General features: G+C 42.2%; 1 protein-coding gene across 1 annotated transcript in view; it reads right to left on the reverse strand.

The window, feature by feature from the left end:
* Window positions 1-18,723, reverse strand: part of LOC122925784 (collagen alpha-1(VII) chain-like) — a 556,601-nt gene that overhangs the window by 149,287 nt on the left and 388,591 nt on the right. Inside the window, 4 exon segments of the mRNA XM_044277135.1 lie at window positions 372-434; window positions 2,890-2,943; window positions 5,962-6,015; window positions 17,695-17,775. Of these exon segments, the coding sequence (XP_044133070.1) occupies window positions 372-434; window positions 2,890-2,943; window positions 5,962-6,015; window positions 17,695-17,775 (252 nt within the window).

Genomic DNA, 18,723 nt, shown 5'->3' on the forward strand with positions numbered 1-18,723 from the left:
TGCATTTACCCTAGTTTTCTGGTGTAAATTCAGAATAAAATCTATGGCAGCTAGGAGGCTGCCTTTGATTTTAGTCTATCCCACGACCAGGAGGACGCCCCCAATCTATGACAGGCCTGTGCCTCTGCATGAATTTGGAACATTCTCCAGCTGTGAATGGAGAATGAAGCCCGACGATGAAAACCCCAGTCTTGATGGTCTTGATAAATGTGCCCCTATGTGTTTCCTTCCCTTGGCAGGCAATCTGACTGGCTGCATAGATATATTTAGCCTAATATAGATATATTTGTTAATATTTATTGTACAGTAATTAGATGTCCAAAGATGAATGTAGTTAGACTAATCACAGACAGATTGAAAGAGTTACTAACCTTCGCTCCTGCAGTTCCTGGAGAGCCTGCTAGTCCAGGGCTTCCTTGTGCTCCAGTTTCACCCTGGTGTATAGATATTCTTGAGTCAGAATGCACATGAACGTATTTTCTTTCTGTGTCTGTTCCGGTTTTTTTGCGGACCATATGCATAACCATTCATTTCAATGGGTCAGCAAAAAACCTGAAGTTACTCCATGAGAATTCCGTTTCTGTACGTCCACATGTCCATTTCGCATGTCCGCATTACAGACAAGGATAGGACTGTTCTATTATGGGCCAGTTGTTCCATTCAACAGAATACGGAATGCACACGGATGTCATATGTATTTTTTGTGGATCTGTGTTTTGCAGACCGCAAAATATATACAGTTGTGTGCATGAGCCCTCATGGGAATATAGGCAAACTGATAGCTGGCATATAAAAGACTAAGGCCCCTTTCACACGGGCGAGTATTCCGCGCGGATGCGATGCGTGAGTTGAACGCATTGCACCCGCACTGAATCAGGACCCATTCATTTCTATGGGGCTGTTCACATGAGCTGTGATTTTCACGCATCGCTTGTGCGTTGAGTGAAAATCGCAGCAAGCTCTATTTTGTGCATTTTCACGCAATGCAGGCCCATAGAAGTGAATAGGGCTGCGTGAAAATCGCAAGTATCCGTAAGCAAGTGCGGGTGCGGTGCGATTTTCACGCACGGTTGCTAGGAGACGATCTGGATGGAGATCCAATCATTATTATTTTCTCTTATAACATGGTTATAAGGGAAAATAATAGCATTCTGAATACAGAATGCATAATACAATAGAGCTGGAGGGGTTAAAAAAAATAAATAATAATTAAACTCACCTTAATCCACTTGATCGCGCAGCCCGGCTTCTCTTCTGTCTTCTTTTTTGCTGTGTGCAGGAAAAGGACCTGTGGTGATGTCACTCCGGTCATCACATGGTCCGTCACATGATCTTTTACCATGGTGATGGATCATGTGATGGCCCATGTGATGACCGGAGTAACGTCACCACAGGTCCTTTTCCTGCACACAGCTAAAAAGATGACAGAAGAGAAGCCGGGCTGCGAGATCAAGTGGATTAAGATGAGTTTAATTTTTTATTTTATTTTTTTAACCCCTCCAGCGCTATTGTACTATGCATTCTGTATTCAGAATGCTATTATTTTACCTTATAACCATGTTATAAGGGGAAATGATACAATCTACAGAACACCGATCCCAAGCATGAAGTTCGGGTTTGGGAACCAAACATGCTGATTTTTCTCACGCGAGTGCAAATTGTATTAAAATGTTTTGCACTCGTGCGGAAAAATCGCGCATGTTCCTGCAACGCACCCGCATCTTTTCCCGCAACACCCGTGTGAAAGAGGCCTAAGCAATACAAAATGTTTAGCTGACATGGTGTAAATAATTGTTTAGGAACTGACATGTTAATTTAAGGCAGGAATTCTTTAGATTATGAAATACAATTAATTTCCCTTGAAAAGTCAAGTGTAATGATTGTCTAAATTTAGAAGACTAAAATGTAAAAGAAATCATGAAGTTTATAGCAGAAAAAAAACATATCTTTGAGATGTATCTTGAATGTGCTGGTGTGTGACTTTAATTGGAACTGTTACAGTCACGCACCAATAATTCTCAGTTTTCTGCTAAATGCTTTTATTTGAAACATTCCCTCATTTCTTCATGTATGCAGACGTAAATCTGAAGTTTGGTTCATTTTTTCTTGACCTCCGCCTGGTTGTAGAAAGCCTGTCAGAATGTTCCTGCTAATCCCATAGCACTTTCTTTTTTGGAAACTTATTTTTGTATCCTGTAGACATCAAGGTATCAGCACTAGCACATAATATAACCATCACATGTGCAAAGTATTTGAGTGTGTGAGCTGAGCCACAAACTAGCACAATGATACGTATGTCTTAAAGGGGTTTCAACATGCATGGGGCTACATTGCCATTACCTAAAGAGTGGCAGTCTGAATCCCTCTGTCAAGTACATTGGAAAATCAGTGAAGAGAACATTGTGATAAACCACAATTGAATTCCTGGCATGTTCAGGGTCCTAGAGTTTAAATGGTTGTCTTACTTCAGAAAATAGCATTTATTATGTAGAGAAAGTCAATACAAGCCCTAATTGTCCATATTGCTTCCTTTGCTGGCTGGATTCCTTTTTCCATCACATTATACACTGCTCATTTCCATGGTTACAGCCACCCTGCAATCCATCAGTGGTGGTTGTGCTTGCACACTATAGGAATAAATGCTATTTGCTGAAGTGAGACAATTCTTTAAAATGAGTATTATATGTGTATGTTGCTCCTACTCTAAACTCTTGTCATGATAACAGGCTGAACTGGATGGAGAAATGTCTTTTTTTGGCCTTATAAACTATGTTACTATGTTACTATGATTTGCAGTCCCATTTTCTACAAATACATTTTGCATACATTCTCTGCAAGAAAAAAACCATTGCACATCTGTTATAGCCATCCCAAATACGACATACTTACTTTACCACCTATTATCCCAGGTTCTCCTGTTTTGCCTGGAAACCCTAACATTCCCTGTAAAAAATAATATATAGATATAGTTGGATGACCGTGACCACCATTGAACATTATTTTGTCTTGTTTTTTTTTCAGAATATTTCCAAAGTTCAATGCAGATTATCTCCAAATTATAGTGAAATATAACTATATACTGATAGATAAAGCTCATTATTTCTGCTACAGAGCTCCAAATCTTATGCATACCACTTAAAGGGAGTCTGTAACCAGCACAATGCCTTGTAGGGCTAGGTCATGATACTTTTCACTTAGTGATCTGTTGCTTAATTCTGAAGGAAAGGTACTTTTATTCCATATGCAAATGAGCAGTTAAGTGCACAGAGGGCAGACCCAAGCTGCTTGGTGCACCCTTGCTCCTGTTTTGACAGCCACTTCCTTTCCTTCTTGATTGCCTTTAACAGCCACTCCCTCTCTATCTTGATTGACAGGGCCAGGTTCCTGTATAGTCTGGTCCTGGAAATCCAAAAGGAGAGGGAGGGGCACGCAGAGGAAACAGGAAGTGCAAGGATGCACAGTGGTTTGGGGCGGCCTTCAGTGGAATTAATTGCTCATTTGCATATAGATTAAAAGTGATTTTTTTTCAGAATGAAGCCACAGATCTGTAAATGAAAGGTACTATTATTGCATTTAGTTGATGATATTGGAGCTCATTTAAACATATAGCAAGAATTCCCTCTAGGTCAGTGTTTCTCATCTCCAGTCCTCAGGGGACCAATTGCCGGTCATGATTTCAGAATATCCCACAGAATGAATACCTGTGGTAAGTCCTGATGCATGGACACTAATTATATTACCTGCTCAATACTAAGGAAATCCGGATGGTGGGCCCTGAGGATGGGAGTTGAGGAACACTGAGATAGGTGGTCAGATTCCTTTGGTTATACTTTATAACTTTATTTGTAGTTTAAGACGTATTATGATTTGTCCCTTTACAATTGCACCTTTTTACACATTATTGGGCAGACTAGATGGGCCAAATGGTTCTTATCTGCCGACACATTCTATGTTTCTATGTTACCTACAGTTTCCTGCCATTAGATTTCCCTAGAACGTCACATAAAAAGAATGCTCCAAAAAAGTAGCAGAACAAAACACGGAACATCAGAACATGAAGATCCTGTCACATCTTTATTACACCTCACATATAAAAATAGATTCTTCATGTAAGAATACACTCTGTGCTTCTGTTCATGAAAATACATCATTTACTCTACAAACATTTCCTCTGAAGCGTTCACACTTCTTCTGCGGAGCATCATTAGGCACTTTAGCATCACTCACTCGTGTATAATAACTCTGTTAGGTCAAATAAGCTCAGCAGTGTTCATTTGAGGAGGTGTACTAAGCGTAGGAATGAATGATTCTCTACAAATTATGGCGCTAACCGCTAGCATATGGTTTCATACATTTGAGGTGGGGGGGAGGGATTTTCTTTAAGAAAAAATAGGCATTACTCACCTCGCCAATTACGGGTGCCATTCCAAAGCTGTTCCGGCCCCTGCTGCTGTCCACTTACTGACTCGACACACATAAAATGCCCACTCCGCCATTCACTGGCTGAGGCAGGTGACCGCAGGTCTCTGCTATGATTGGCTTGGCAACAATCTACAATTTCATACCTGTTGAGCCAGGAGCAGGGACGGCAACAGCAACAGGAGCAGCGGGTGATTTATGAGGAATGTTTTATTTTTTATTTTTTTTCCTATTCTGCCCCTGCCAAAAAAAATCTCCCTCAGGAAAGCCCCTTTAAATAATGTGATGCCTCGTACAGACATTCCAACATTAAGAACAAATAGTTGCATAGTTAGTGGTTTAAAAAAAGTCCATTCACTAAATTTAACCTTTCATAATAAAAAAAACTTCAACAAAAACACCAGTCATTGACCAATTTTCCAGTGAAAAAATCTTTTCTCATCCCTACTGACAATCAAATAGATCCCTGGATCAACATTCTCAAGGACCATTTCTTCAATATTCATGATGTCTGCTTAAATAGATTATCATCTATGTATGTATTTCCTAGCCTTCCTTCTATCCCCCAACCTTATGGTAAAAGCAAAACATTAATTTACGGAGCCCCTGTATTACAGTAATGTTTCCTTCCTCCTTAGATAATGAACACTATATCTCAGTCTCCACCAATTACTTTCAGAGAGTTAGGGCCTTTCTGCAGGGGCCAATGATCGGGGCAATTATAAATGAATGTTTTTGGGAACGCTTGCTCCTGATAACGTTGTAGATGTGCTGACATTTGGTGCTAACTATATGAAACCGTATGGGAATGAATGATCACTGATTAGATGACTGCTGCAAGTATTGATGGAGAATGAATATTCCTAATCAGTGCTCATTCTGTCCCTAAAGACCTCTTTACATGGCACAATGTAGCAAGCGATTGTCGGGAAGGAAGCATTCCTTCCTGACAAGCACTTGGTTGTCAGTGGAGGAGACTGGTGCGTTTACATGTGGCGTATGGGGAGTATGGGGAGGAGTGATTGCTAATGTCATCACTCGTCCCCATACAGAATCGCATACAGCATACAGAAGTGCTGTTTAGACGGCACCGTCTCCTTCTGGCAAACATCGATTTAGGCGTCTGCATGAATGTTCCTATTACCTGATGCACAAGTCCGATTATCGCTAACGAGCATCAGACAGTGTAAAGGCGCTTTAAGACTCCGAAACAAAGTTTTGCCAGCAGCAGATTGTTAGCAGTGGATAAGAGGCTGAATTAGATAAACGTACCGTATTTCTTTTTTCAGCCATACAAACTGTTACTATATTTAAGTTATTCATCATACTGAGGATGGAGAACATCTGCCGCTGCATCGTCCCCTGCAGTGCAGGAGAATTTTTTTTTAGCATTTTAATTATTTTGGTTTGGGAGTAAGTCCTATTGCTAGAAGTGTTCTTTATATGTATGTAGTCAATTACTAAATATAATAAATTATAATGCATTTCATGTAAACATATAATGTATCAATACTGCATTTTTTTTACTGTCACAGAAGATACCTTGTCTCCTTTTTTCCCAATGTCTCCTGGCAATCCAGAATTGCCATTTTCACCCTGTATCATAAAGAAAATATACAACATATAGAACATACACATTAGTTTCTTTTCACCTGTCTTCCACCCAGGTAATACATATTTGTACTGCGTGTACGAGTATAACAATCGTTATCTTGACATTTACTTAACACATTAAATAAACAATAACTTTTGATTAAAGGGTTTATCCACAACCCCTATAATGTCACCCCAAATGCCCGGGCCACTCACACAGATTGTAATTACCATCCAGCCAATAGCAGGCCACAACGGGAACAAGCCTCCCTAGCGTCACCCCTGATGCTAGGGAGGCCCATTTCTATTGCGGTCTGCTATTGGCTGTCTGCCCCAAACAACCCCCCGCTCCCCACCGTCAGATATTTTGTTCCATGCGATGGGGAGATGCAGTGGCGGTGGTGCTGGCATCAGAAGCGACAGGGGTGCCAGGTGATAATATTAATGTCAATTAAAATGATCAATAAAAAGTAGAGATGAGCAATTCATCATGAATTTCACAAAGATTCCTCTTACAAATGAATCCAAAGTTTTGGTGATATGCTTTGGCCAAATCATGCAAAACTGTACTTTAAATTTTACACTAATGAGAAAAACCTGAGAGAGGCCCAAGACGGAAGGTCACATGACCCTGGAAGGAACCCTGGCTAGCGGGCTTGCCCACAATACTTTGCAGCAGTGTTGCCAACCATTATTTTAATTTTTTCTGGGCAAAACATCCCAAAATTACAGAAAACTAACATTTTTTCCAGACAAATTGGAAAACCAAAATGAATGATAAATATTATAAGTGATACATGTCTATAACTCAATATACTGAGAAGAACTGATTACCAGCATTTACTGTGAGCTGGAAAATGATAATAATAACCAAAATAATGTAGTCAAGTACCTCCAGCCTCAAAAAAAATAATGGAAAGGCCACAGGAAAAAAGACACAGGAAAAAAGTCACTTATTTTTACGAACTGTCCAGAAGTTTCTGGACGGTTGGCAACCCTGCTTTGCAGGCAACCTGACAGTCAATCAGGAGGCAGGATATTGGCTGGTCTATTAGGCTGTGTACTAGCTGTGAAGCACAGACGCCATTGTAAGCTCAGCCAGTGATATGAGGCAAACACTAATTAGAGACACAAGCCAGCCATTTTAGGATCTTGAGAGGACAGTGTAGGGATTAGGCCTCTTTCACTCTTGCGTTGTCCGGATCCGGCGTGTACTCCACTTGCCGGAATTACACGCCGGATCCGGAAAAACGCAAGTGTACTGAAAGCATTTGAAGACGGATCCGTCTTCAAAATGCTTTCAGTGTTACTATGGCACCCAGGACGCTATTAAAGTCCTGGTTGCCATAGTAGTAGTGGGGAGCGGGGGAGCGGTATACTTACAGTCCGTGCGGCTCCCGGGGCGCTCCAGAGTGACGTCAGGGCGCCCCATGCGCATGGATGACGTGTCCATGCGATCACGTGATCCATGCGCTTGGGGCGCCCTGACGTCACTCTGGAGCGCCCCGGGAGCCGCACGGATGGTAAGTATACTGCTCCCCGCTCCCCACTACACTTTACCATGGCTGCCAGGACTTTAGCGTCCCGGCAGCCATGGTAACCATTGAGAAAAAGCTAAACGTCGCATCCGGCAATGCGCCGAAACGACGTTTAGCTTAAGGCCGGATCCGGATCAATGCCTTTCAATGGGCATTCATTCCGGATCCGGCCTTGCGGCAAGTGTTCCGGATTTTTGGCCGGAGCAAAAAGCGCAGCATGCTGCGCTATTTGCTGCGGCCAAAAAACGTTCCGTTCCGGAACGGAAGACATCCTGATGCATCCTGAAGGACGGACTGTCCATTCAGAATGCATTAGGAAAATCCTGATCAGTATTCTTCCGGCATAGAGCCCCGACGACGGAACTCTATGCCGGAAGACTATAACGCAGGTGTGAAAGGGCCCTTATAAAGAAGATATGTTTAGTTAGATCGAGTTACTAGGTAGAAAGTCACATTGTATCAATAGGGAGAGTATAGGGGCAGTGTACTGTGTGTCTTAAAAAGAGTGCAGCTGCTGGAGCTGTTTGTGTCATGAACTTCATGCACAAAGACCCCGCAGAAAGATCTTTTTTTTTCTCAGCCAGCCTCTTTTCCCGAAAACCTAAAGTTTCTAAAGTTCATAAGTTTTTTTTCATATATATATATATATATATATATATATTCCATGCACACTGCAAGGTACAAATGCCAAGTTTATGTTTTATTGAACGTGAAACAAAAAGAAGCCAAAGTGCAACATAAGTGAAAGGTGTATATTAATTGCTTTATCAGCGGTCAATGGCCCCAACATATAGTACACTATATAATTTTTGCAAAATGACACATCAATTCCGACGTTCCAGTCCCTCGCGGACCTTTCTCATAAAGTCGCTGTAGGTAAATAGCAAATAAGGTAAGTACAAACATAATAGTTTACTTGTTAGCATTTTTTCTAGATTTGCTATTTTTATTTTGTCCACTCTATATTTCATGCACCTAAATCTGTACTGGTCATTTTATGTTTATAATCCTCTTATCTACTATTTACCTACAGCGATATTATAAGAATGGTTCGTGAGGGACTGAAAAGTCAGAATTAATGTGTCGCCTTCAAAAAAGTTATTACAAAAAGTTAGAGATATTTGGCTTGTGGGGGAAATTTCAGGATGAACCTAAAACTTAATGTTACCCTCTCTAAGTTTACTTTTGAGTGCACATGTCAAACTGTTCAATGTTTCGGTACTTTTTGCACAATTTGCTGTTTTCTAACAAGGAGTTTAACAGCAAAGTTCACAACAGGTATTTGATCCATGAATCACCCAATACATTTCCTAGTTCAATTAGAATTGGTATCTAAACAGTCCCCCCCATCATGCTGTTCACATTTTGACAACATGAGACCAAGACGACACTTAATAATTGATCAATAGTACCCTTTGCCAGGCTTCAAGCAGGATGTTCTCAGACACTGAGCTTAGAGTGTCACCAGCAGGTTGCAACAGAGATATAGAGAGACTGGAAGAGTCACAAAAACGCATAGAAGTGGACATCCTTTGGTCACATCCCACACTGATGACAGCTTAATTGTGAACAATGCCCGCTTCATTGTGAACCGAGTGATGAATGCCACACAACTCCAGGCATATTTAAGGGAGGTGAGAGGCACCCAAGTGTCATGTCAGACCATTCAAAACCATTTACATCAGCATTGTCTGTGTTATAGATGACCTGCAAGGGTACCTGACCACACCACCAGGCACGGGCGTCCTCATCTTGCATGGGCCAGGGAGCATCTATGCTGGACTAGTGGGCCTTAGGGCTGTTCACTAATGAAAGTAGATTCACTCTGAAATGATAGCTGCCAACGATGGAGACTTTAAGGAGAGCGCTATGCATCAGCCACTTTTGTCACCAGACAAGCCTTTGGTGGTGGTGGTGTTACATTGTGGGCAGGTGTGTCTATTAAATACAGAACTGTCATACACTTTGTGAATTGTACAGTGACAAGCCCATACTATTTAAATAACAACATTGATCCAGTCATTGTGCCTCTGCATGAACAACACAGGCATAATTTCATCTTCATGAACGACAATACGCCAGCTCATGGAGGTCACATCATTAGGGAACGCCTGCTGGAGACCTCAAATGGAGTGGCCTGCACTTTCTCTATACCTGAATCTCATTGAAAACCTATGGGATCAGCTGCGTCGCCATGTAAAGGCTGGTAACTCTGTACCCCAGAACCTGAACGACCTGAGGGCCACCCTTCAAGACGAATGGGATGCCATGCCTCAGCAGACAATAATTCGAATTGTGAACAGCATGAGACATCGTTGGGAAACTGCAATTTTTTGATGTATTTATTGATGATGTGACTGCTAACAAAAGCAGCAGGATGAATTCTGAAGTGTTTCGGGCAATATTATCTGGTCATATTCAGCCAAATGCTTCAGAACTCACTGGACGGCGCTTCACAGTGCAGTGGACATTGACCCAAAGCATACTGCAAAAGCAACCAGTTTTTTAAGGGAAAGAAGTGGAATGTTATCAAATGCCCAAGTCAATCAGCTGAGCTGAATCCGATTGAGCATGCATTTCACTTGCTGAAGACAAAACTGAAGGGAAAATGCCCCAAGAACAAGCAGGAACTGAAGACAGTTGCAGTAGAGGCCCGGCAGAGCATCACCAGGAATGAAACCCAACGCCTGGTGATGTCTATGCTGTTCCAGACTTCAGGCTGTAATTGAATGCAAAGGATTTGCAACCAAGTATTAAAAATGGAAAGTTTGATTTATGATTATTGTTCTGTCCCATTACTTTTGGTTCCTTAACAAGTGGGAGGCACATATGCAAACTGTTGCAATTCCTACACCGTTCACCTGATTTGGATGTAAATACCCTCAAATTAAAGCTGACAGTCTGCAGTTAGAGCACATCTTGTATGTTTCATTTAAAATCCATTGTAGTGGTGTATAGAGACAAAAATGTTACTCTTGTGTCAATGTCCCACTATTTATGGAGCTGACTGTATCCTCTATTCACAGCATAGGAGCTAAGTGTCTGAATGGTGAGTATCCCACTGCTAGAGTCACTGCTGATCAGGCAAATTGGGGCCCTGTATAAAACTCCATTTAGCTCTATGGAATTGGTGAAAATAGGCGAGTGCTTGTTTTTGGCTAACACTGGTAGTCCCATAGATTTTAATGAAGGGACAACGCACATACGTTACCACCGCTACATTCAAATAGGAGAACACAGAGTCCCGTTCTCATGTTCAGTGGAATTCCCTATCTCCAGACACATCCGTTATTCTGTGAATAATGGCTAATTCTTTGTTATGAGACAGCCTATTTTATGTCCAAATGGGCAGTATACTCCTGATGGACAATTTATCTAGATGTAAATGGTATTTTATTAATAGAAAGTTTCCTGGTCAAAATGATTTAGTGTCAACAGGACACATACTGTATATCTATATAGTATACAAGTCTGTATGGAATAATTTATACCAGAACACTTCAGCAACTGGTTTTCACATACTGTTTTCCTTCCATTTTATTCTAAAAGTTAAATCGTAATAGAAATTTCCCAACAAACAGTCCTACATAACTTATTTGAGATCTGCAAAAATGTTTACTGTAAAGCACAGATGATGTGTAATAAGCAAGCAAGATGACAGAACATATCAGATCTGGAAAAGAAACATCTAGAGAGATAATTAGCTGGATAAGTGAACCAAAAATCTTAAATGTAGAACTCCCTGGATGTTCATGTAGCATCTTGTCAACATTAACCCATACATTTGGATAAAACAGAAATTAACCCATAAGGTTTATAATACATCCATATCTGCCTTACGTAACAATACATATTGAAGGAAACAGTCAGCATATAACCTAATCTTTATATTCTAATATAGCATATGTACATACATTGTTTACTGCATTCTTAAAAGTGAGAAAATCCACCTATAGTCCTATACCATAAATATTAAGAGGGTTGTGCAGCCAGTACATATTGATGACCTATCCTCAGTTTAGGTAATCAATATCTGATCAGTGGGGGGTTCGGCTCCCGACACACCTGTCAATCAGCTGTTTGAAGAGGGGGTAGGGCGTGTTGCAGCACAACTTCCTCTTCAAGATTACACTGTGCGTCATGTCACTTTCTCACTTGCAGCCGCAGCACAGTGTAATCTTGAAGAGGAAGTGGTGCTCTTCAAACAGCTTATCGGCGGAGGTGGAGTTGGACCCCACCGATGAGATATTGATGATATATACTTACTGATAAGTCATCAACATGTACTGGCTGCACAAACCTTTACATATAGTAATAAATCAAAAGTTACTGTAGATTTTTTTTTTACATTTATGGCATATCCACAACTGGTACCTACACCTATTTCCGACCCTGTCAAGGCAGCTAATGGCGCAGTCAGGCTGAAATTGCATTGAGAGGTCTATAGGTACATTGAAGAAACTATAACAGCAATCATAGAGTAAAGTCCAAATATAGCTGTGTTAATTAATATGTGTCCATGTGACGTTTCAGTCCTTTCAGGGATTGGCTGCAGCGGTATAAGGGATGTCATTATTGTGGCTAAACAGTACCTCACTGCTGCAGCCAGGCTGAAGGGGCTGAGCAGCGGCGCTGGATTTGGGGGAAAAGGGGGTTGTTGGGTTAAGAAAGTGTAACTTTTTTTTCGATTATTGTAACAATGTCCCTGCAGTTGTCTCACAAAAATAGAATTCAACTGGGTAACCGTCTTTTAAGGAGTTTTCCGAGATTTTGATATTGATGACCTATATTCAGCTGTTTAAGAAGGCATCAGTGCTCCATTCACATCAGTGTGGCTGAGTGCGATACCAAGCACAGCTGCAATACAATGTACGACGCTGTGCTTGGTAAGCAGTGAGAAGGCTGCAGCTCTCACAGGAGCGCCATTGCCTTATCAAACAGCTGATCGGCGGGGGTCCCAGATGTGGGACGCTGACTGATCAGATACTGATAAACTATCCTGAGGATGGGTCATCAGTATCAAAATCTCGGACAACCCCTTTAAGTTCTAGTGTTTGTACTGAGCTCCTTGTGAAAGGAAATATTAATTATTAATATTTTGGGTTAACATCAATAATTAATATTCATAAATAGGCGGGAATCGTCTATTGGTGACTCCGCCTATTTATAATACTATCAATACTAACTACCTGTTGCTTTACCTTTTTGTGAACTTCAAGTGACAGATTATTACAGCGACAAACAGACTATAAACTGTATTATAACAATAAAGGAATTTATTACACAAATACAAGTCTACAGTCTATTATTATTGCTATATCTATATATATTTATATCAAAGATTATATAAATATATTGTAGGAAAGCGCAAGGGGCCGTCATTGACGGAAGATATGTGTCACCAAGCAGGGGCGTAACTAGAAGTGACTGGGCCCCACAGCAAATATTTGTAAGGGCCCCCCTCAGCGCGCTTCGCACCTCCCTCCTCCTGTGTAAACCCCACTCCTTTGGCACAGTGTAGCGGTATACTGTATATTGTGTGGCACAGTATAGAGGTATACTGTATATTGTGTGGCACAGTGTAGCGGTATACTGTATATTGTGTGGCACAGTGTAGAGGTATACTGTATATTGTGGGGCACAGTGTAGCGGTATACTGTATATTGTGTGGCACAGTATAGAGGTATACTGTATATTGTGTGGCACAGTGTAGCGGTATACTGTATATTGTGTGGCACAGTGTAGAGGTATACTGTATATTGTGGGGCACAGTGTAGCGGTATACTGTATATTGTGTGGCACAGTATAGAGGTATACTGTATATTGTGTGGCACAGTGTAGCGGTATACTGTATATTGTGTGGCACAGTGTAGAGGTATATTGTGAGGCACAGTGTAGCGGTATACTGTATATTGTGTGGCACAGTGTTGAGGTATATTGTGAGGCACAGTGTAGCGGTATACTGTATATTGTGTGGCACAGTGTAGCGGTATATTGTGAGGCACAGTGTAGAGGTATACTGTATATTGTGTGGCACAGTGTAGCGGTATACTGTATATTGTGGGGCACAGTGTAGAGGTATACTGTATATTGTGTGGCACAGTAGCAGTATACTGTATATTGTGAGGCACAGTGTAGAGGTATACTGTATATTGTGGGGCACAGTGTAGCAGTATACTGTACATTGTGGGGCACAGTATAGAGGTATACTGTACATTGTGGGGCACAGTATAGAGGTATACTGTACATTGTGGGGCACAGTGTAGCGGTATACTGTATATTGTGGGGCACAGTGTAGGCTATATGTGCATAACATAAACATACTCCACATGAACACTTACAGTTACTTGGCTCGGCCCTTGGGGATCTCGGACGCCACTTCCACACTTTGGCCGGGGGCTCGGCGGAGCTGATGTTGTGTTTTATCCTAATGAGAAAGATTTTATAATAAGGATTTGGAGAAGGGGCAGAGGGATAGCAAAGCAGGGAGAGGCCGGTGCTGCTACTAGGGGGTCATACCATGGGGCAGTAATAAAACCCACCATAATGCCCCCCCCCCCCAGTAGTAATAATTCTCCTTATAATGTGACAGTGCAAAAAATACACCCTTGTAATGCCCCCAGTTGAGCTAATGTCCCCATAGTGCCCCCATAATGTGCCAGTATAAAATACCCCTATATAGTGCCCCCAGTAAATTCCCCCATAGTGCTCCTCTCCCCCCTTCCTGCTAGTGCCCCCCAAAATGTACCAGTATAAAATGCCCCATATATAGTGCCCCAGTAGATGCCCCTCAGGGTCCGGCCTCTGATAGGCTGCCGGCCTAGTGTCCCCCATAATGCCCCCCAATAATGTGCCAGTATCAAGTGCCTCTCCCCCCCCCACATGTCCCAGTATCATAGTGCCATCTCCCCCCATGTGCCAGTATCAAGTGCCTCTCTCCTTCCCACCCCCCATGTGCCAGTATCAAGTGCCTCTCTCTTCCCCCCATGTGCCAGTATCATAGTGCCATCTCCCCCGCAAAAAAGTGCCAGTATTAAGTGCCTCTCCCCCCATGTGCCAGTATCATAGTGCCAACCCCCCCCCTCACATGCCAGTATCAAGTGCCTCTCTCCTCCCCCCCATGTCCCAGTATCATAGTGCCATCTCCCCCCCCCCCCACTAAAAAGTGCCAATATCAAGTGCCTCTCTCCCTCCCCCCTCCCCATGTGCCAGTATCAAGTGCCAACCCCCCCTCTCCCCTCCAGGTGCCAGTATCAGGTGCCCAGTATCATAGTGCCATCTTCCCCCCCACCACCACCACAAAAAAAGTGCCAGTATCAAGTGCCTCTCTCCCTCCCCCCCCCCATGCCAGTATCAGGTGCCTCTCTCCCCCCCCCCCCATGCCAGTATCAGGTGCCAACCCCACTCCCCCCCATGTTCCAGTATCAGGTGCCTTCCGCTCCCCCATGGCAGTAACAGTCGGGTATTAAAAAAAAAATAATAAACACTTCTACTTACCTCCATGTCAGCGATGCGATGCAGCCTCTTCCTGTGTCCCGCCTTGTATGTCCTTATATGGACTCAGTGCTTGTATTTCAGAAAAGAGTCTGCTGGGATTCGAACCCACGACCTTCTGCTTCAGAGGCAGAGCAGCTAACCACTAGACCATAGGAGCTGCCTTGATGCTGACTGAAAAAATATGAGACTTCTACTGTTATAGCTGGCTAAGTGTACATCTATACACATGGCAGCTGCTCATATATAGAGATGTAGCAGAGCTGAATGTGCTGAGACAGCTGTCATATACAGATATAGCAGTATCTCAGATATATCTCTATATGACAGCTGTTCCAGCACACTCAGCTCTGCTTTATCTCTATATATATGATAGCTGTCATGTGTATAGATGTAGCAGAGCTGGGTGTGTTTAGGCATCTGTCATGTGTATAGATGTAGTAGAGCTGGGTTTGCTGGGGCAACTGTCATATATAGAGATATAGCAGAGCTGAGCGTGCTGGGACAGCTGTCATATAGATATATAGCAGTGCTGGTGTGTTGGGGGCAGCTGTCATGTGTATAGATGTAGCAGAGCTGGCTGTGTTTCGGCAGCTGTCATGTGTATAGATGTAGTAGAGCTGGGTGTGTTTGGGCATCTGTCATGTATAGATGTAGTAGAGCTGGGTTTGCTGGTGCAGCTGTCATATATAGAGATATAGCAGAGCTGAGTGTGCTGGTGCAGCTGTCATGTGTATAGATGTAGCAGAGCTGGGTGTGTTTAGGCATCTGTCATGTGTATAGATGTAGTAGAGCTGGGTTTGCTGGGGCAGCTGTCATATATAGAGATATAGCAGAGCTGAGTGTGCTGGGACAGCTGTCATATAGATATATAGCAGTGCTGGTGTGTTGGGGGCAGCTGTCATGTGTATAGATGTAGCAGAGCTGGCTGTGTTTCGGCAGCTGTCATGTGTATAGATGTAGTAGAGCTGGGTTTGCTGGGGCAGCTGTCATATATAGAGATATAGCAGAGCTGAGTGTGCTGGGACAGCTGTCATATAGATATATAGCAGTGCTGGTGTGTTGGGGGCAGCTGTCATGTGTATAGATGTAGCAGAGCTGGCTGTGTTTCGGCAGCTGTCATGTGTATAGATGTAGTAGAGCTGGGTTTGCTGGGGCAGCTGTCATATATAGAGATATAGCAGAGCTGAGTGTGCAGGGACAGCTGTCATATAGAGATATAGCAGTGCCTGGTGTGTTGGGGGCAGCTGTCATGTGTATAGATGTAGCAGAGCTGGCTGTGTTTTGGCAGCTGTCATGTGTATAGATGTAGTAGAGCTGGGTTTGCTGGGGCAGCTGTCATATATAGAGATATAGCAGAGCTGAGTGTGCAGGGACAGCTGTCATATACAGATATAGCAGTGCTAGGTGTGTTTGGGCAGCTGTCATGTGTATAGATGTATTTATTTTTTTTTTTTTACAGTCAGTTGTAATGCAGCCTTTATGGCTGTGAGGGTAAATGCTTTGCCACTGATTCACTAATAGATTGGAGGTTGTGGGTTCGAATCCCAGACCAGGAGACTTTAGCAGACAGTAAAATTAGATCACACTAGCGGCTGCTGTGAAGGGGCCCTGAACACGATATTTTAACTAACTTGAAAATAAACTGTCACACACGCTGCCGGGGCGCCGGGCCCCCTTGGCAGCCCGGGCCCCGAAGCAGCTGCTTCCCCTGCTTCCCCGGTAGTTACGCCACTGTCACCAAGGTTCCTGGCCTCAGTGAGGTAAGAGACGGTAATTTTAAATGTCAGTGGCAGCTAGTGCTAACTGACACTATTTATTATTTAGTGTGGCTGTAAAGCCAATCCGGGCCGGCTCTTACTGGGAGCAGCCAAAGTGCAGGGTGGGTGGCTGTTCCCCACGTTCCAGGCCGGGTTTTTAGTTTGGGATAAAAACCCAACCAGCAGTCTCAGCACGTGGACTTCTGCTTCACCACTTCAAGGACTTATGTGCTGCAGCCTGGTGTGAACAAGCACCAGATGCAAGGTGACTGTTTTTCCTTGAAACTGCTTCAGGCTGTGTAAGGGCTATTTGACCACGAAGGAGAGTGATGGGGTGCTGCGCCAGATGACCTGGCCTCCACAGTCACCGGACCTGAACCCAATCGAGATGGTTTGGGGTGAGCTGGACCGCAGAGTGAAGGCATCTCTGGGAACTCCTTCAAGACTGTTGGAAGACCATTTCAGGTGACTACCTCTTGAAGCTCATCAAGAGAATGCCAAGAGTGTGCAAAGCAGTAATCAAAGCAAAAGGTGGCTACTTTGAAGAACCTAGAATATGACATATTTTCAGTTGTTTGACACTTTTTTGTTATGTATATAATTCCACATGTGTTAATTCATAGTTTTGATGCCTTCAGTGTGAATCTACAATTTTCATAGTCATGAAAATAAAGAAAACTCTTTGAATGAGAAGATGTGTCCAAACTTTTGGTCTGTACTGTATATATATATATATATATATATATATATATATATATATATCAACAATAGATATATAAATATCTTATATATATATATATATATATATATATATATATACATATATACACGCCTAGGAATGCCAATATGTTCCCTGTATGATGTGTAAAAATGTAATATATTCATTTTACCGGTTCTCCTTTTTGTCCCTGTAGACCTCTGTCTCCTTTGGATCCTTTAAGTCCATTCCTCCCATTAAGTCCTGCTGTACCCTAAAAATAGAAAAAAAAAAAGGAGTGATTAAGTCCAATATAGCATGTGGGCTATAGGATTAAAAACAATGTGTGACTGTATACAGGATGGATTTTTATGCCGTAATCCCTATATAAAGCTTGTATTAGACCTAGCGATAGTCGGGCAGATCATAGCTAACAAGTATTAGTAGGAGTGCTTGTTAGCGATGATCTGCCTGTGTAAAAGTGCAGATTACCTGATGAATGAGCAAACACTTGTCCATCAGACAATTGCAATTTTTAAGCAGGCTAAAAAAATAATTTGCCGGTGGCAGATTGTGCCATCTAATCGCGGTCTGCTGCCTGCAAATAATGAATCTGTATGGGGACGAGCAATGGCCTAAGTGAGTACTCTATCCTATACTGTGGAGTTCACTGCATGTAACAGCAGCGGTCTCCTCCACTGAACGTTTTGTTCTGACAATCGTCTACCTCATCTGCTCATGTAATCTCAATTTTTTTTAAAAAGTGGTATTAGATCCATTATAATCAATAAAATACCTAAAAATATACAGGGAGTGCAGAATTATTAGGCAAGTTGTATTTTTGAGGATTCATTTTATTATTGAACAACAACCATGTTCTCAATGAACCTAAAAAACTCATTAATATCAAAGCTGAATATTTTTGGAAGTAGTTTTTAGTTTGTTTTTAGTTTTAGCTATTTTAGGGGGATATCTGTGTGTGCAGGTGACTATTACTGTACATAATTATTAGGCAACTTAACAAAAAACAAATATATACCCATTTCAATTATTTATTTTTACCAGTGAAACCAATATAACATCTCAACATTCACAAATATACATTTCTGACATTCAAAAACAAAACAAAAACAAATCAGTGGCCAATATAACCACCTTTCTTTGCAAGGACACTCAAAAGCCTGCCATCCATGGATTCTGTCAGTGTTTTGATCTGTTCACC

The sequence above is a fragment of the Bufo gargarizans genome, chromosome 2, assembly GCF_014858855.1.
Source record: "Bufo gargarizans isolate SCDJY-AF-19 chromosome 2, ASM1485885v1, whole genome shotgun sequence".
NCBI classification, from domain to species: Eukaryota; Metazoa; Chordata; class Amphibia; order Anura; family Bufonidae; genus Bufo; species Bufo gargarizans.